The sequence below is a fragment of the Pholcus phalangioides genome, unplaced genomic scaffold (genome assembly GCF_987345545.1).
Source record: "Pholcus phalangioides strain wild (caught in Gottingen) unplaced genomic scaffold, Ppha-v1.0 ptg000001l_1, whole genome shotgun sequence".
Classification (NCBI taxonomy): domain Eukaryota; kingdom Metazoa; phylum Arthropoda; class Arachnida; order Araneae; family Pholcidae; genus Pholcus; species Pholcus phalangioides.
Window position 1 is genome coordinate 11,106,103 of NW_028301594.1, and position 19,705 is coordinate 11,125,807.

Consider the following 19,705-nt stretch of genomic DNA (forward strand, 5'->3'; position numbering starts at 1 on the left):
TGTTAACCAACTTTGCTAATTCATCCTTTGTTCGTACCGAGTCAAAAAATTGAAATTGTTTTCTATATTCAAGCAAAGCTTTTTACTGATACTAAGTTTGCACATTTTCTGTGGTGTCATCAATTTAGTTTTTTTTGTAAGACTGATGTGGACTATTGTGTAGGATGTACAACGCCACCTAGTGTTATGTAAGGGGACTCACAAAGTTCCACCCTGGACATCGAGCCAATAAGATGTCTAGATTTTCTGCTTCGGCTATATGAAGTCTTGCCTATCTATATATAACATTTATTTTCTGTTTGTGTATGTTTATATAAAAAAATCTACAATTTTAGATTGAATGTCGGCAAATATTGTATATATACCAAATAAGGCCCGGATTGAACGATAGACTACTCTAAAAGTTCATCCGAGCTGGACAAATGCCCAAAATTGATGGAAAAACTGTCAGGCAACAGTGGTTTCTGGGCCTCAACAATCACTTTCGGAATGTTTACTTTGGTTACCATTTTTTCCTAGCAATGAGTTTCAGACATGTATATGCCTTTACAATGGTTTGTCACTTCTTTAATGATGCCAGTATTTTGTATAATAGTTTATTTCTTTATAATGGTATGTCACTTTTTCCATCCTCCCAGTGATTGAAGAAAACCTGCACAACACTGGGTATTATAGCTAGTATGTGTATATAATCAAAGTCTAACATAATAATAAATACTTATCCAAGAAAATACTCATGTATTATCTATTTGACACACAAAAGTGTGAAAGAAATACCAAATTTTCTACATCACATCAAAGAAGGGGTTCTTAAGCTCTTGTGCTCCATGGATCGTTTGTGGCAATGAGATTGACAGCCACAGATCCCATGTGCCAATAAAATTAATTTCATGTAACCGTCTTAACTGAATAACATTTTTGGCAAATAAATATAAAAATAAGTTAGTTGCTTTCTTATCTAGGCTCACACACCCACTGAAATCTCTCCAAGGGACCCTTAGCTTTTCTCACCCACGGCACTCCTTACCCTAATCAATGCCTATTCACGGCTCCCCAGAGCAGTTTAACAAAGAATCTCTTCAGAAAACTTTTGTCAGGCCGCCACTCTGAGGTACCCAAGGCAAAGGTCGTTGGCACACAGTTTGAGAACCCCTGGCCTAGGGAAAAGAATGGACTGAATGCTTTAATTTTTTGGTTTTTGCCAAAGGACATCTGTATTAACATAAAGAATACCCTAATAAAATGTCAGAAACAAAGTCTGAAGTTATTATTTTTTGTATCCTGAAACTTTATCACCTATTAATATGTAAACAGATTTAAAAATATAATTTGAAACTAATTTATGGCGGTACCTTGTAAATAGTTTAAACCTACGAGTTAAATTTATTACAATTTAAAATAGATCTATTGGAACCTTTTCTTCTGTTCTCTTGATATTGTGATGCGAAAGTCCATTACTGGCTTCTCCTGAACTTCACAAAACATCTAAAATAGAGGAAACACTTAGAATAGGGATTTACAAATATATTTTCTATAAATATAGTCCATCAATCAGCAGCTTTTGAATGCATTTAGTAAATTATTCACGAAAAAAGTGGTTGACTAAAAAATATACGAGAAGCAAAACAGTTAATTTTACAAAAACATTTGAATATATCTGTATGGTAACAAATGTAAATATGTATGTTAAGTTTTTCCCCCCTTCAAAATTAGTTAAGATTCAACTAGTAATAATTAACTAGTAAGATTCACCTGAACAGCTTGAATAAGATAAACTTGCTGCTTCTTCAAGCGGACTCCAGGTAACAAGCTGTCATCACTCATGTTGTCTAACATCATGTGATCCTGTAAGGCCTTCAGGGATAAGAAGAGGCTTGATGTGCAAATATTACACGGATGATGCACTTATCTAAATTTTAATTTATTTCGTGAAATGATTGGAGATGACCTTTTTTCACATCAAATTTTTAAGGGACATAAATTACAGAATACATTCACTTGATAATTATTTGTCTTAAAAAAACCTTATTTTTATGAATCAATTTTGCTAGTAAAGAAATTTTGATGATAATAAAACATTCTTTAAAATGATATGCTTATAATCTTGAGGACACCTGCCAGTAAAAAAAATTCCCACTATCGTGGTACCCGGAGTTACTATTTTAATTTGTTTATTTAAGTCAATTTTAATACAATTGACTCATATCATGACATCCAGAATAACAGGGATCTCTTTAATTCATTCCACATCCCAGCTGTATTGATACTGGTATAAAAATAAATTTGCGTGGTACAAGAGAACAAATTCTGCAAATGATAGGGATGGTTTTGCTCACAAGACAAATGCAGTACGAAGTATAGTCCAATGAAGCCGTCAGCTATGGCATGTTCCATATTTCCTAGCTTTTGTGCAACAAAGGAACTTTATGTCAGATATATTTCAGGTTTATAAGTTTAAGAATTTATAATGAATATATTTTGCTCAGAACTCAGATTGCACTCAAGTCGAGACATGTATAGCTTGGGTACCATTGTATTAATTTTTCTGAATTGAAACGAATAATATAGGATGTATGGAACAAATGTCCCTATATATAATTAGTTCCTACACTTTACAAGAAGGGATGAGAAAAGTATATAAATGAAAAGCAGCACTCCAAAAGTTTTTGTAAAAAAATCAGTGAACTTCCACATGTGCTCCTTTTGTTGCCTGGAAGACAAATGGTTCAATGACCATATTACATGGGAGCACACACCACACATTGATTTTGAAATTGTTTCTTCGCATTTCAGAAATTGCATGGGCATTTTCTGAGCCCCAAATTTGGCAATTGTGCTCATTAACCCTGTTGGACATATGGAATATTGCCTCATCTGGAAAAAAAATGATCCTGGAGTGTAGATCATGATCACCATTGATGAGAGCTAATATCTCCTCCAAACATTTTACACTTTCTCCTATGGTGACACCATTTTTTCTCTTTGCTTGTAACAATGGCAGTGTATACAATGATGCTTTCAGAAAATTTGTTGTCAAACTCATAGAGTTGCTAAGAAGTTTTTTAATTGCTAGAAGTTTGTTTACCCTACAGTTAGTACCCCAGAACGGTTGAGGTAATTAAACTTTTTAATTATAAGTATGTGCATCAGATTAGATAATGAATTGCTCATAGCACTTTTTAAATGAAATTTTAAACAGGAGCTGAGCAGATTATTTTTTTAGATAGTATTAATGGTCAAACAATATAAATTTTTTTTCATTAAAATATAGTATATATGAACAAAAATATATACAGTTGAACCCCATTATAGCGCCAAAATTTTCAGTAAATAAATCTTCCATACAGGGATTATGAAGTAAAAACATTTTTTAGCACCAACTCATTATAACACCAACTATTGTTTGGGTGTATATAAAGTCTCTGTCATTTTTCGAGCATTTCCACATTTCTCATCATTTGCTTCTATTTTTTCAAAACGAGTTGAGGATTTATCCTTCTTCATTTCATTGTCACCATTGGTCAACATAAAAGTTTGAGCAAATGATTTAAGGAATAAAGATTGGTGTGCTCAAAAGGTTTCAGAAAGCACATTTCTATTAAAAACCAACACATTCAAAGAAACAGATTTGTTGATAAGGGGAAGTGTACCATGATCGTACTGCACCTGTTCAAGGTTGCCAAGGCAAGTTTTTCAACAGTGCATGTTTTTACTTGCAATGGTCATATTTTGAATGGAATGGGTAATCATTAAGAAATCATCTCTCTGGATTCGCTCAGTTCAATCATGTCGAAAAGAGTTGTTTTTCAATAAGTATCTGAAAAACGATAAATTTATGATTATAAAGAAAATTACTCATAACAAGGTATTTCTCAAGAACTGATAAAGACTAAAAATAATGCCACCCTTTCTCCCCCCTTTGTTTTTTTTTTTGTTTTTGTACTTATAAAATGCATCTCTAAATTCATGCAGAATTGAGGTAACTTAAGAGGTAAGTGTATGTTTCTGTTAAGTTTTATATTGAGAAATATTCAAATGATTGTACAGGGTTTATAATTTTATGAATTTTCTTAACTTAAAATTTAATGCATATAAAATTAGTTATTTTATTTGTAGAGTAATATTTGATATGCTTATGAACTACTGCAGTAGTTTGTAATGAACGTGTAAATTTATGAAATACAACCTCTTCTAAAACGCTATTTGACTATGATCCGATATAAAACCAAACTCGTTGTAGCGCCAGAATTCTTTGGGATGGATGGTGGCATTAAATTGGGGTTCAACAGTTTATTTTTGATAAAAATAGAAATTTAAAATTTCCCTTTTTTTCATATATTTTCATTAGAATACAATTTTATTATAAATGGAAATTGTCATTGAAAAGAAAAAAAAAGGTTAAAAAAAACTTTTTTATGAATTGTTTTCAAATTCGTAAAATTACGTTAATAAATAAAATAAGAAAAAAACTAATTTACTCACAGCAAAAGTAATGTAGAATGAACCAAGGTCAGCTATCACACTGTCGATTTCTTCATTCTGAAATAATAATAATGAGCTTTAATTGAGAATAAGTATGTCTCTAATATAGAAAAAAAAAGTTCAAACACATTTATTTAATTGAAGACATTTGAAAAAACAAGCTATTTTGCAACTCACATTTAATGTATTTGGATAATGGTTGGGCAAGCATGAAACAAAAGCATTAAATTTTTCTTCTAGCGGTATAGGCAGCAGGTCAGCTTCTGCAATTTTTCCATTGCTATCATATTTCAGTCCTATGCGAATAGAACAAATAAATCTGAAGAAAACTGAAATTTTATTGTATGTTTCAAAGATTGTCTCAAAGCTGACTGATGCTCAGTATTTTGGGAAATAAGAAAGGTTACAGTCGAATCCCGTTTTAACAAATACCATTATTGCGAAAATCTAGTTTTAATAAACTATTTTTTAATACGCCAGATAAGTTTACACAGGAACAATGAAAAAACCTAGAATTCCTTTATAACGAAATTCCGTTATAACGAAGTGATTTCTCTGGTCTCTTGGAGTTCGTTATAATGGAATTATAACGAACATATTATTCGTTATATTTGTATATTTCCCTGACTTTTGCAAAATATTTAAAATTTTTCCTGACTTTCAAAATCACTGGGAACTCTAGAAAGTGTATAAAAAATGGAATATATATGAAGGAATCTAAGATAATTGAAAGGAAAAAGTGAACACCAAGTGCTAAAAGGGAAAATGTTGGGAAATCTCAAAAACTGTTTTTGCCGCCCATAGGAACTAAAACATTTGCTCTTTTGAATCACTTACAGAACCACCAGGCACTTTTCACATTGACAACATTATAAAGCATTGTTTGTTTCACACTTTAATGTGAAAACAGTGTTGCAATTTTTTCTTGGCACTTACAGCATTTACTATTTTTACCCTTCAATTCTTTGCATATGTGCCAAAATGTTTGCAAACCTTTATCACAAGATTTAAAAAAATCTCTGAAACAGAACTTTGATAAATTTCACTTCCAGTTGCATATAAAAGAACATATTCATGAAGTACTGATTGGGTTATTTGGAACATTAACATTATTAACATTAATTATATTATCCAAAACAAACTTTATCCCTAAAGAACAAAATAATGAAACAAAAATAAATTTCATGTGCAATCAAGATAATGTTAAAGCCAAGAGCGATTCATTCTTGATGACACTGCCATAGATTCGAAGTACAACAAAGTACATTGCTTACCTGAGATTCTTAGTTGGCCATATTAATGTGCATTATTGGCTACATCATGACTGCATGACGAACTGATATCAAAACATATCCATGTGTTTTCTAGATAATATGTCCGGGGAGTATATCTATAATTTTGAAACTAAAATGGCCAAAATATTTAGTGACTTACCTCTGCTGTTGAATGCATGGCTGATTTGTCTTGCTAAAATTATGTTCTGCCCATTTTCCAAATATCTATCAACAATAATTAATGAAAATAATTAAATTTAATTAAAAAAATTATTTGAATGAATCAGAAAATTAGGACATATAAAATGCATAGTATTCAGTTAAGAAAAGGTATTTGAGAAATAGGTGAAAATTTTACATACAACCAATAAAATACAAATAAAAGATTCACATACCTTGGCATATGGGCCCCAAAATACAAAAGCGGAGAAACTAAAAAGTCATAACTCATTTCTAGAAATCAAAAACTCATTTTTAGAATTCAAAACTTTTCACAATGTATAAAATCTAGAGTAGAGGTTTCCAACGTTTTATTTCCTGCTTGTTAAATCACTGTGCAGTTGAATAGGCAATCATAATGTACCCACATCGATCCACACAGGCAACACAGTGGTGGTTGGTTTTTGGTAATTTTCTTAATTTGAGACACAAATGCAAGATGTTCTGTCCCATAGAAAAAAATCACACTAAGGCATGTAACAAACTTTATAAAATTTAAATGTATGCATAGGATATTCAATCATTCATTCTGACTTGTAAGATGTATTTCAGTACCTGAATCTCATACAATGCATGAAATTTACATACAGTGTAGATCCCACTTATAATGTTTCTAACAGAATCGTCGTGAAAAAATGTTGTAAGTGGGAAACCTTTTAATGAAAAATCTCAATGAGTTTTAGTAAGAATTCGGACCACAAAAATTAGTTATACTAAGATGGAAAACGTTCTAGATGGAAATGTTATAAGTAGGATGCATGGTTAGATTCTGTAACAAGCATGCAAGGTAAAATGGTAGTGAACTGCCATTAGACCAGGATTGTGTACAATTAATAAGTGTTTTTGTACATTCTAACCCAATCAAGCACAAATACTCCCATAATAATCTATATTTTTATTGCGCCTCTATTAAATTTTTTAAATATTTTTTGATACTGCGGAACCCCAGGAAAGCATCTAAAAAACCATTGTGTTCAGCAGGACACTAGTTGGAAACCTATGGTCTAGAAGTGTAAAACATTTATTCAAATAATGGGGGATATCAATGAAATTCAACAAACATTAAATTTTAAGAAAACACGAGAAAGGTAATGGATTATCGGTGTTGTTGAGGATATTGAATTCTAAACTTGATGGGTCAAAATTTTAGGTTTGTGACTTACCTACTTGGTTCTTATTATAGTAATAACGAGCACTGGTTTCTAATGGACTGTAACCGATCAAACCTTGGCTGTAGAGTGTAAGAGAAAACTGTTGATATCAACATTCATTAGGTATATAATTAAATATAAAATTCACTGACAAATATTACCCGATACTTAAATATTAGACAATTACTCTGTTGTTGTGGCCTTTGCTTTTAGATTTGAACATCATTTGATTTTGCAACCAAAAATAATGTCATCATGTGATTTGAGATATCATTAGCAGGATGAACTATGATATCAGTTCAGTGGTATCTGACAGTATGTGGACCTGAGAATGATTGTAGATCTAATAAATTACTAATAACGAGAGATTATGAACCAGTTTTCTACAAAATTTACAAGTTCAAACTCTAAATGTGACACAAGTTAACATACCTAACACTTTGTGCAGCAATTGTACCTCCAGATAAAGCAGACCAATATTTTGAAAGTTTGAAGACTCTCAATCGCAACATATTCTTCAGAAATGATTCCTTTTCATTCAGCATAAGCTATGAGACAACATACATACATATTTATATATACATATAACATTCTTTTACAATGTAAAAGTAAATGTAGATATTGCTACAAAAATTACAAAATTGAATATAGTTAAATCAAATTAAGTTAAAAATGAACCTGTTTTTCAAAGACTAGGTACTGTGGAACTCAGTTAATATGAAAAATGAAAAATGTTTTACTTTTTTGCCCACATCAGTCATTGCTCATGGAATTTGTGAAAAAAATAAAATCAAGAAAACGTATAAAGAGCAGAAATTGGAAACAATTCTAAAGATCCCATAATAAACACCATCCACTGATTGCATTAGAGATTATATATCAATATAATATAGTCTGCAATTTATGCATGTTAAGAACCCCCCCCCCCCCACCCATATTGAAACACGAGTGAGTCAAGGACACCTGCACTATGCAATAATGAGGTGCTAGAAATTATTTCTGTGTCTAACTCAAAAAGCAAAATTGATTTCTCATATTATTTGAATTTGACAAACTTTCATGCCATGAAAACTACCAATGATGTTCGTGTTTCTTGCTTGTTACTGATTATCAATTGCTCATGTGTCCCGAATTCACTATGGGAACAGGTTAGAAATTGTTTTTCTCAGGGTCGATCTGAAACATACCAGTAGAATATAGATTTGTTATATATTAACCCTCCATAGTACTGTATATATTAGAATACACATGGAAAATACATGGTAAAAAAACCCACTACATTAATTTCTTTTCTCAACTTTTTTGGTATTTTATAAGTACAATACATATTTTTTTAATCTAGGAAGAGTTGATTCTTGTTGGTGTCATTTTATGAGAGCTGCTGAAATTTTACACGTTCAGAGATTCATAAAATCTCACCAAAATGAGGGGAATGGAAACAAAATTCAAGGTAATAACTATTCAATTTTGCTAAGCAAAATTTGGACTTCTATAGTAAACATTAAAATCACAAGATAAACTCTACATTTTACCCTAAATTAATCATTTTAGCTAATTAATGAATCCACTATAATTAAATTGCTGTGTTGATGTATTATTTCAATTAAGAATATGCTATTAGCAACAATTTACATCCGTTTTTGTAAAAGAAATTTGTTTTAAATACGGTTTTTATGAGGCTGAACTATAGAGGGTTAACAAAAGAAAACCTCAGAAGTCACCTATGTAAAAGGCAAACATATGGGAAAAATATAAAAAATTCCTAATGCATTTAGATTTCCTAATGCACACTAGGGAGTGCTGTCTCTAGTGGAAGAAAAATATAACCACTGTCACACTGACCAGGTTTCCCTCTTGAGTTAGTTACCAAATCTTAACTCCCGAATCGCTCAGTGGGAAAAATTGTCTCAACAAGGTCAGAATGAAGCTGAGAGCCTACATGTAAGTCTAATGCAATGTTTTGAAGACACATTTCTTCTGAAGACAACACCCATAGTGTATCACAATGAACAGGGCCGTCTTAAGAGTATCATGGGCCCCCGGGCCAAGTGGTTTTTCGGAGGCCCTACCTGGTAAATCCTAGAAAATCTCAACCACATCTCATTTTTGTGAGGCCCCCAGGCAGTGCCCGGGTGGGTCCATGCGTTAAGACGGCACTGACAATGAATTACCAATTTCGTGTTTTTCTGTGCATTTGATTTTTTCATTAGCAACTTCTGAGTATTCTTGGATAAAGGTTTAAGGTTTGGTTACTCTCCAAAAGAAAACCCTTCAAAAAAATTCACTGGTTGTAAATGTTATTTTAAATTAAAATTTTGAAAAGAAAATTCATTCATACATGGTTTGGATAAATTTATTCACATTAACTGAGCTTCTAATTTGAACACCCATAACAGTACAAAGTTTGTAACTCAATCCATTAATGAACAAAAGATGGCTTGAAAATATTCCCATTAGCTGTGAAATTCTTGAAACTGCTAATGTTAAATGAGTTGGACTGGAAATGCATAAAGATTGAAATGATGTTAAAAATATCTTCTGCTGAGAAGAATAAACACAGAAATGTCTTTCTTTCATCATTAAGTTTACACAAAACTGCTCATTATCCTTTTTTTACTTCCTGATGTAAATGGGAAGAAAAACTAATTTATCCAATGACACAAATAATTTCGAATATTCTGTAAAATTACAGAATATTTGAAATTTTCAACAATACTGTATACTGTATATGTAATACATAAAAATACACTCACATGTTTGAACATATCATCAATATCTTGCTGTATTTTTCTATCAAAGATATCAACTACACCAATTTTGAAGGTCATCTTGTTCAGCTGAAATACACATAAGTGCATTTTAATTTAACTTTATAAGTGATGCACAAAATATGCATTGAGATTTTAGTAAAAAAATAAACCAATGTGTTAAAAAAAGGGATATAAAAACTATGAAAATGTAACTTTCCCATCAATGAATGAAACTTTGAGCAGACAATTAAAAGACAGGTCTTATTAGAGTTAGTATGCACATCATATTAATGGCAGAAATTTTGAAAACACCTATGATCTTAGTTTCACAATTAAATATTGTGTTTTTTATTTCTATAAATATATTTCTAATTTCCTTGAATACATTGTTTCATATTATGGAAGCTTGAGCTGAAAAGAAAATTTTTATTCACTATTGTTCACATTTGTTATTTATTGTGCCTGAAATTATATAGATTAATAGCAAACCTTATCCATGAACACATTGACCGTAGAATTATCCATCCAGGATATGGTTCCCAATGTACGCATGAAAGCTCTCTTCATATCATAAAACCTTTTATTCACCTAATAATAAGAAAATTCCAGTTTTGGTTAATGCATAGAGGAAATTGAAAATGCATGAGAGGGAATAAATTTCAATTTATTTATAATTTTCCATAGAAACAATTTGTTCCCAAATGACTAAAAAAATCATCACCTGTAAAACATAATTATTCAAATACTGATAAAATCATTTCTGTATCAAGTTATGATATACAGTGATATCTCTGCTTACAAACTTTTCAGTTAACAAAGATTTCTTTTGTAATATTTCTATCTTGGCTAATGATTATAGGATAAGGGCTAACCAATATTTTAGTTGATATGGAGGCACATCTTCACATAATGCAGCAGCGTTGCGAGCTGAATTTTTACACCAATCATCATTAGAATTACTGTCTTGAGAGCCTGATTAACCTGTGTTATGCCTGTCTCAGAATCACTTCCATACATGCCTATATTTCTTTCCCCAAAAGCTTTTGAGCTATTTTGTATAGAATATTGATTAAGCAAAATTAAAAAATTCATTAAAAATAAGAGTACAAACTTGAATGCTTTCATTGTATGTGTTGTTTCAGTGGAAGACTCAGCATCACACTGAACAATCTGGATATTCATTCTAGAAGATTATCTTTTCCATCTGCATGTATGAAACACAGGAATGAGCCAACCACATTACATATAAGGACGCCCATGAACACAATTGGGTTCATGGTGTAAAATAAAAGGATTCTCAGTTTCTAATCTCTTCTGTAGATTCTTCATCTAATTGTGAAACTGTTCATTTAAGCCTTTGACCAGCTTCTTTAGTGTTTTATAAAATTTATCCTCAAATTTTTTTTTATGGCCCTTTCCTTGAACAAATTATCTTCATTAGCCGAGGAATCACTATATTTTTGCTACTCTTTTTATGAGAGAAAGAGCAAACTTACCTCATGATATTGGTCAAAATTGACATAACCTTTCTCAATAATAGCTTTGGCAGCAACCAAACCCATTTCTCTGTAAATGAGTTCAGAGCATTCTCTCCACATACCAGGTGCCAGTACATGCCCTTCAATAAGTAGATTTACATAGCGGTTGTACAAACTCTTGTGCTGTTTACCAAGAAATTGAAACAGATGCAAGACAGCTCGCCAACCAATATAGTTCAAAGTTGACCTGAATTTTTATGAACAATATTTATCATATTCTTGGCATAAACAATATCATTATTAATGAATTTTCCTAAATATACTATTCTTTTAAAGAAAAAGTGAATTGTATATTCCAAATAACTTTGAATATTGAGCATAATTTCAACTGATCAAGAGTTTTATGGATTTTGATCATTACTAATTCTTTTGAACTGATTTCCATTAATCAACATTTGATCACTTGCAAATAAAGATTTTTCAAATAATCATTTATAGATATGTTACTGCCAAAAGCCCAAAGTGTGGCCAATTCACGGTAGTGACCAGAGATCTTTGACCAAAGTTTGATGTGCTGGTGTTAGACAGTCCAGTAGGAGCAAAAATCCATTTTTTTCATTGCTACCATGTGATACATGGCTTTATGACAGTAGCTGTATTGGATTAGCTCAATGTGACGAGGGAGGAAAAAAAGAGAAATTTAAGAGAAAAACAATTTATATAATAATACAGACGTATAGTTTTTTCTGAAAAATTTTGAAGGAAAAAAATGATTACTGCTTTGTGACTGCGATATGATGGGCTGCCATAGCTACGTGGACATGATTATTATTTAAAAAAAATATGCAAACTGGTAATGACCCAGAATCATGTTTTTAGTTATCTGACTTCGGCCAGGGATCTCCGGCCACTTCACGAACTGGCTGTCCAAAGCTAGAAATTCAGGCACTGGCAGGTTGATGTTCAGCAAAACATCGGGCTGTGGCAGAAACAGATGTATTTGAAGTCTTTTTAGTGATAAGTTATTTATGGTATTCATTTACTTCTTTGGTGAACGGTTCATGACAGCGAAAGTGTTTTCCAGCTTCCCTTTGCATAATGATATTACTTCAATGTTTGATCTTTTCTTTCTCAAAAGATTAGCAAACAGGTCTTTCAGAAGTTCTACCTAAATTCAAAATTCTTTGAAATGATGAAATTCAATACTGTGTAAAGTACATAGCAAGATTGATACACCACATTATAAGCACAGAATAAACTAATTCAAAATCATCATACTTCAATTTCATTAAATGATTTTATTAATTTCATTCTTTGCACCAGCTGTTTGATGCACTAGCGGAGTGGATCAAGTAAGATCTAAAGTTTAAGATTAACTCCAAACCAAACGGCATTCAAGTCAAGATTTAAACCAAGATCTGTTAAGCGACAAGTTATTCGGAAACAAATGCGAAGAAACTAGAGAGTTTGGTTTTTCTTCAAAACCTAGTTTTACCATATGCAATTATAGTAAATAGATACAGTTTGGCTTCAGTAAACTTATTCCTTCAAAGAAAAGAAATTAAATTTCAAATTTTAATAAAAATTCAGCAGATCAAAATGCTTGCATTTTAATGAGAAATGTCTTTTTTTTGTTAGTTTTTCAAATTCAGTCTTAGTCTTATTAATGATTTGGGATAATAAATAAAATGCTTCAACTGAATAAAATACATATAAGTACTTGCATGCTCTTCAGAAAGATGTTCACCTTCAGACACCTGTAAAATTAAGTATTAACCATTTCAATGATTATGTTTCCAAGTTCATTTGAAATTAAAATTAAATTATCGCTAATAGCCTATATACAGTTTAACCACATTATAGCAGTCCCGATGTCACCCCAAACCGGCTTAGTTCCAAAATTCTATGAAATAAATGGTGGTGCTAAATCGGGGTTTGACTGCATATCTCCCCTTCCTTTGCAGCTGTTTAATGTACTGTAACTTCTTTCTAACAACTTATGGAACATACATATTTTTCTGTTTTGAAACAAAATGTTCTCCTATAACCTGCAGTGGGGATGTTATCCACATCTGCGAATTTTATTCATCAATTATGAAATTTTGAGGATCAATAGGGATTGTTGGTCAAGTTTGTTTTAAAAAAACAAAAAGTTATGATCCTTCTACTCACATCTATATGTCATCATTTATCTTAAAAACATTTTTTACAAATTATTAAAAAATATGTCTTCATTATAACCTCTCAGAAAAAAAAAATCTTTAACATAAAACACAGTGGTCCAATCTAATCTATCCATACTAGAAAATTCTCAGATAGTTTTTTAAGATGCAGATTCTACACATAAAGTAATGGTAGAATTCATTCCGATTTATTTCTTAATTTTATGCAAAAACTTCACTTCTATAAGCCAATATACTATGGTGCAAAAGGGTGGTGGCCAGAACTCAGGGCTTTTGTGAAGTTTATCACATTGGTATACATGGCTTTATATATATTATCCATCAGACTGAATTACATGGTTATAAATGTGAATGAAAATTGGATGATTTACAATGAAAATTTGTTTCATTCTGTTTACTGAGAAGAATTTGTTAGAAAAACCTTTAATACAACCTTTTTTGAAATAATCAATAAACATGCCTCTCACTTAAGTCAACTATGGTAGGCAAAAGCCCATTCAACTTCATCAGAGAAGATAAAAATTTGACCACCACTGGCATGACATTTTAGTTCAAAAAAATGGCTCCGTCAGCAATGTCTTGATCATGCATGATAATACAAAGTGCAAAAGAAAAGAAATCAAGTTTTTGCAATTCAAAGCTTCAATCTAAGGGTGGTGGTGTAATCAAAAGAAAGAGTCAGAAATTAAAGCATTCTACCAATTCTTTTGCTTCAGTGTTAGACCTATTTGAATATTTACAAAAATCAAGAGATTGATCTTTCTCAGGTTTGTCACTGGTGTATACGTAGCTTCACTTTTCATGAGCTAAACTAACTGTTCTATGTTGAAAGAAGTTTCATTCACCAATTAAAAAATTAAACCAAAAAGAAATTAATTGAAAGTTGCTGTAATAGCGCTATGAAAGAACTCTTTTTGAAGACTTGAGCAAACTATTAAATCAATATAAATATCTGAAGCTGAATGTGTTTAAAATAAACTGAAGAGCCAAAAAAACTGGTACAGGCATGCGTATGCAAATAAAGAGATATGGAAACAATCAGAGTACGGCGCTGCGGTCGGCAACTCCTATATAACACAACAAGTGTCTGGCATAATTGTTAGATCGGTTGCTGCTGCTACAATAGCAGGTTATCGAGATTTAAGTGAGTTTGAACGTGGGTCGGCGCACGAGAGATGGGACATAGCATCTCCGAGGTAGTGATGAAATTTGGATTTTCACGTACGACCATTTCACGAGTGTACCGTGAATATCGAGAATCCGGTAAAAAATTAAATCTACGACATCGCTGCGGCCGGAAAAAGATCACGCAAGAACGGGACCAACGACGACTGACGAGAATCATTAAACGTGACAGACGTGCAACCCTTCTGCAAATTGCTGCAGATTTCAATGCTGGGCCATCAACAAGTGTCATCGTGCGAATCATTGAACAAAACATCATCGATATGGGCTTTCGGAGCCGAAGGCCCACTCGTGTACCCTTGATGACTGCGCGACACAAAGCTTTACGCCTCGCCTGGGCCCGACAACACCGACATTGGACTGTTGAGGACTGGAAACACGTTGATCTGGTCTGACGAGTCTAGGTTCCAATTGCTTCGAGCTGATGGACGTATACGGGTATGGAGACAACCTCATGAATCCATGGACCCTACATGTCAACAGGGGACTGTTCAAGCTGGTGGAGGCTCTGTGATGGTATGGGGCGTGTGCAGTTGGCGTGATATGGGACCCCTGATACGTCTAGGTACGACTCTGACAGGTACAGGTAAGCATCCTGTCTGATCACCTGCACCCATTCATATCCATTGTGCATTCCCATGGACTTGGACAATATCAGCAGGACAATGCGACACCCCACATGTCCAGAATTGCTACGAAGTGGCTCCAGGAACACTCTTCTGACTTTAGACACTTCCGCTGGCCACCAAAATCCCCAGAATTGAATATTATTGAACATATCTGGGATGCCTTGCAACGTGCTGTTCAGAAGAGATCTCCACCCCCTCTTACTCCTACTGATTTATTTATTATTCAGCCTTGCCGGATTCATGGTGTCAATTACCTCCAGCACTACTTCAGACATTAGTCAAGTCAATGCCACGTCGTGTTGCCGCACTTCTGCGTGCTCGCGGGGACCCTACACGATATTAGGCAGGTGACCAGTTTTTTTCGCTCTTCAGTGTACATTTAACTTCATTTCCTAGAACTAAGGAAAAGAAAGAAATTAGTTCATCTTTTTCAACGCATTAATATGATCAATTGACACTTTAAAGAGACAATCAATAATGATTATGATTTCACCATTGTAAGTTCTGCAATTTTGGTTTCCAGTTCAATAACATCCTCAAACACTTTTTTGCCATCAGAGCGTTTGAGTCCATACATATCAAAGATCAATAGCATCACAGTTCTATAATATCTCAGCTGGAGACGAGCTTCTTCACTGCTTGGATTGAGGTAGGTTTGAGAAGGAAGCACTGGCATGTGGCACTCAATAGTCTATCAATAAAACAATAGCATACACACATTTTTTTTAGAAATTGAAATAACAGCATTATGAAAGAGATGAATCCAGCAGAGAATACTAATATTATACAAAAACAAATGCTATCTTAATTGAGAGATTTAGAATGTATACATACAGGCTGTCCCAAACTGTTTGCACAGATATTATCTCTGCAACCTTTGACTTTAAATACATATTTCTAATTAAAAATTTCTTATGAATGGTATGCGGTTACTTAAAATGTCAGAAATTTCCCAAAAAGAATTGTATACATAAAAAAATAGGGAAATAAACTTTTTACAGTCCCAGTGTGCTAAAACCTTCAATAAGTGCAATGCTCTAAGTAATTTGTTCCCAAACTTTTTTGTCCATTGCCCCCTGTTTCAAAAATTTTTTCTTCTGATTGCCTCCCCAACCCACATCAACCCATAGGATCCTATACTAAACCCAAAGCTTCTAGCACCCCCTGGACCTTTCCATCACCTTCAGGGGGCGATATTGCCTACTTTAGGAAACACTGCTCTAAGTCATTTACAAAAGATTCCACATTTTTAAATTCAATATTTGCTGAGATATTTAATTTTTCTTTTCAGCATTTATCGCCAACGATTGAGGGTGTGGTTCCCGAATTGCAGAAAATATAAATTAAACTCCAAGTTTAAAAAATGTAAATGTCATTTGTGAATAAAAAAATAGTTTCACACTTTAATAATTTCGATAATAAAGCCTTCCAATCAAGTTGTTTCACAACAAAACCACCTTCTTCATTTGCGTTTCTCATGCAACCAATGGTTTGAAGTTGAAACCTTCAATGTTGCCTGCATTTGCTTCTATCCACTGAAGAGGTTTACAACAGATTTTTTTTTAAATCATTATTTTACTTCTTGGTCTTCGAAAGGTTGGATAATTAATTTCTTATAACTTTTTCCTAAGTGTCTGACGCAGTGAGTGATGTAAAATATTTTTTTATTAAAAAATAAACAATAAAATAATCTGAATGAAATAAAAACCAATAATTTAATTTATTTCTGTTTGTGTACAGTGCTTAAAAATGAACATTTTTCAGTAAATTAAAGCTTGCCAGCACAGCAGTAAGTCACCAAAACATAGTAATTTTTTTGTCTTCAATTTACCTTCATAAATATTGCATTTAAAAATATAATGTTTTTTGAGAAAAAGCTTTAAAATTTTTTTTTGCAAAAGCTGTTTAGGGAAGCAGGATTATATTCATACAATCTTGTTATACCCAGTTATATTATCATCAATCCATTATATTAATACAGTCAAACCTCGTTAGTGCGTCACCCGGTTATCACATCACTCTGCTTACCAGGTCACTTTTACCAGGTCAGACCCTGTGTAAACACAGGGTCTCTATAAAAAGTAAATTTTTATGTATTTTTTTTTTAAGCGCATGACCCCTGGGGAAATTTATGACATTCTAACCATGTCATTTGAAAAAAAAAATTGTAATTATGAAAATATGTTAAAATATATTCTATTGTAAAGTCAATGGTTGCAGAAATATCCACTGTCCAAACAATTTGGGACAGCCTGTAGAACTTGCGTATTTATGAGCAATCACAAAATAATTTACCACAGTAATTTTACCATCTTTGTTTGCAAAAGATGGCTTTATGAGAGTATTAAAGCCATATTTTATCATTTGTGAAAGCACTTGTGTCCAGGAACTGCTGATGTTATTGACATCATCCATTTCAAGTATTGGCCAATGCATTCCAACATCAGAGAAGAAATACCGTAAATCACTCTGATGACTTTGTTCACGACTATCTGAAGGGAGAAAACAAAAGAATTAAAAAAACTAGATAAAGAATTTAAAAAAAAACACGAATAGTTATTGATTGTTAATCATATTATATAAACTGAAATTATTGCCATATTTCTTACTTATAATATGCAGATTACACATTAAAACCATCAGAATTTCTTTGTGAGGTTTATACACTGCCACGTCATAGCTGCAGCTTTTTTTTGAAGAGGTTGAAATAGAAATAAATGTTTAAAAAATTTAGTTGTAAACAAGGTATGAAAATGGTATTATCATGGTTTTAAAAAAAAAATTGGATTTTTTAAAATTTAAATCATATTTTTTTGATTAAAATTAACTGACTGCTTATTAATTAAAACAAATCTTGTTAATCATTAAGAATGCATATTTTCATATCACCTAACTGATTTTTTCTCCTAATTGCTCAAATTTAATTAAGCATTAATGAATAAACAACAAAAAAACTATAAGCAAAAAATACAAACAAAAATCTGTGTTTATGTAACATGGAAGGTCATTGAGCCCAAATTAACTTCATGGATTTTTTGTAGAGAAAAGTGTTTTTATTCATGAGTCCCCCCCACATTAAAGTGAATGAGTGGTGGCAACTCAGTATTATACATCTGGTGCAGACATCTCAATTAACTCGATGTACAACCAAAGGGCCATTCAGCATCAACTAAATTAAACAAATTATATATTGGCAAGATTGTTTTTTGCACAATGAGTGGATGTGTTTCTGACTTGCATGATGTTGTTTAATGGTTTCCACATTTTTATTATTTCAAAGATTTAATAAATTTTGGTAAAAAAAAGAGGGAAATTCAAAATTTTGATACGAAAAGTAAAGTGAAAAGCCCAATGATATCTATGTTGGTACAACATTTACTATTATTTTGAATTAGCAATTAGGGCAAGGCTTTATAAAAAATTATTCCTCTGGCTTTTAATCATGAGAACCCTAGTGCCACATTGCAATGCATTGAATATAGTGCAATTTAGCTCCCTATATTTTTCTTCAATGTTTTCCATGCACAAAATATAGAAATAGAGTAGCTTCTTTTCTGCACTGTACCTAGAGATGAAGTTCAAGTCTATATTTACCCCAAAGATCTTTATGCTTCTTTTAATAACAAATTTTACCACGTATCAGTAACATGCAAACCATACCAGGTTACATTTACTTCAATATCATTGAATTTATGTAAAGAAAAAAACAAAATTTATAAATTTTGTGATTTAAATCATGATTTAAAAAAAAACCAAGCTGAGTTAAATCTGAGTACCCTGCTTGTAAAAAATAATTTTTTTATGATTCATAAATTGTATATAGATGTGAGTAGGAAAATTATCATTTCGGTAAAAACATGCCAAAAAACCACTTCCATTCCTCAGGATTTCATGATTGAAGAATGAAATTTTCCCACTCAGATTATGTGCTGCCACAGACCAAACAATATTTTTCTTCAAAGTAACAAAATTTGCATCCACAGATTATACGCATGAAAATATGGAAAAATTGCAAACATCCTTTGTATGTTTTACATCTTTTGATAGTTAATACGGGATAATTATTTTGTGACACTTGAGAGCGATCTTCCACCCAGATTAAGGGGACTATGAGGACGTGGTTAGAGAAAAGTTTGAAAATTTTTCATCACAAGATGACATTTAAGTAAAATTTCTGATGACATTTAAATAAAATTTCTGATGACATTTAAATAAAATTTCTGATGACATTTAAATAAAGTTTCTTATGACATTTAAATAAAATTTCTTATGAGATCCAGTAAGTAGGGTAAGTGGATCATTTAATAAAAAAAAATTACCAGATGATATAAGAAACACTGAACATATAATCACA

General features: G+C 32.1%; 1 protein-coding gene across 3 annotated transcripts in view; it reads right to left on the bottom strand.

Annotated features, from left to right (window-relative positions):
* LOC149089869 (neprilysin-3-like) overlaps positions 1-19,705 on the bottom strand; it is a 36,832-nt gene that overhangs the window by 368 nt on the left and 16,759 nt on the right. For 2 of the 3 annotated variants that reach the window (XM_089253268.1, XM_089253276.1), the window contains 15 exons: positions 17,647-17,843; positions 15,845-16,042; positions 13,079-13,111; positions 12,398-12,522; positions 11,373-11,601; positions 10,366-10,464; positions 9,880-9,963; positions 7,559-7,674; positions 7,139-7,206; positions 6,152-6,209; positions 5,917-5,981; positions 4,660-4,778; positions 4,483-4,539; positions 1,753-1,854; positions 1,415-1,485 (listed from right to left, as the gene is read on the bottom strand). In XM_089253268.1, the coding sequence (XP_089109394.1) occupies positions 1,415-1,485; positions 1,753-1,854; positions 4,483-4,539; positions 4,660-4,778; positions 5,917-5,981; positions 6,152-6,209; positions 7,139-7,206; positions 7,559-7,674; positions 9,880-9,963; positions 10,366-10,464; positions 11,373-11,601; positions 12,398-12,522; positions 13,079-13,111; positions 15,845-16,042; positions 17,647-17,843 (1,621 nt within the window). Of the gene's footprint in view, positions 1-1,414; positions 1,486-1,752; positions 1,855-4,482; positions 4,540-4,659; positions 4,779-5,916; positions 5,982-6,151; positions 6,210-7,138; positions 7,207-7,558; positions 7,675-9,879; positions 9,964-10,365; positions 10,465-11,372; positions 11,602-12,397; positions 12,523-13,074; positions 13,112-15,844; positions 16,043-17,646; positions 17,844-19,705 lie in introns of all 3 variants that reach the window. The other variant, XM_089253275.1, reaches the window with a different exon arrangement.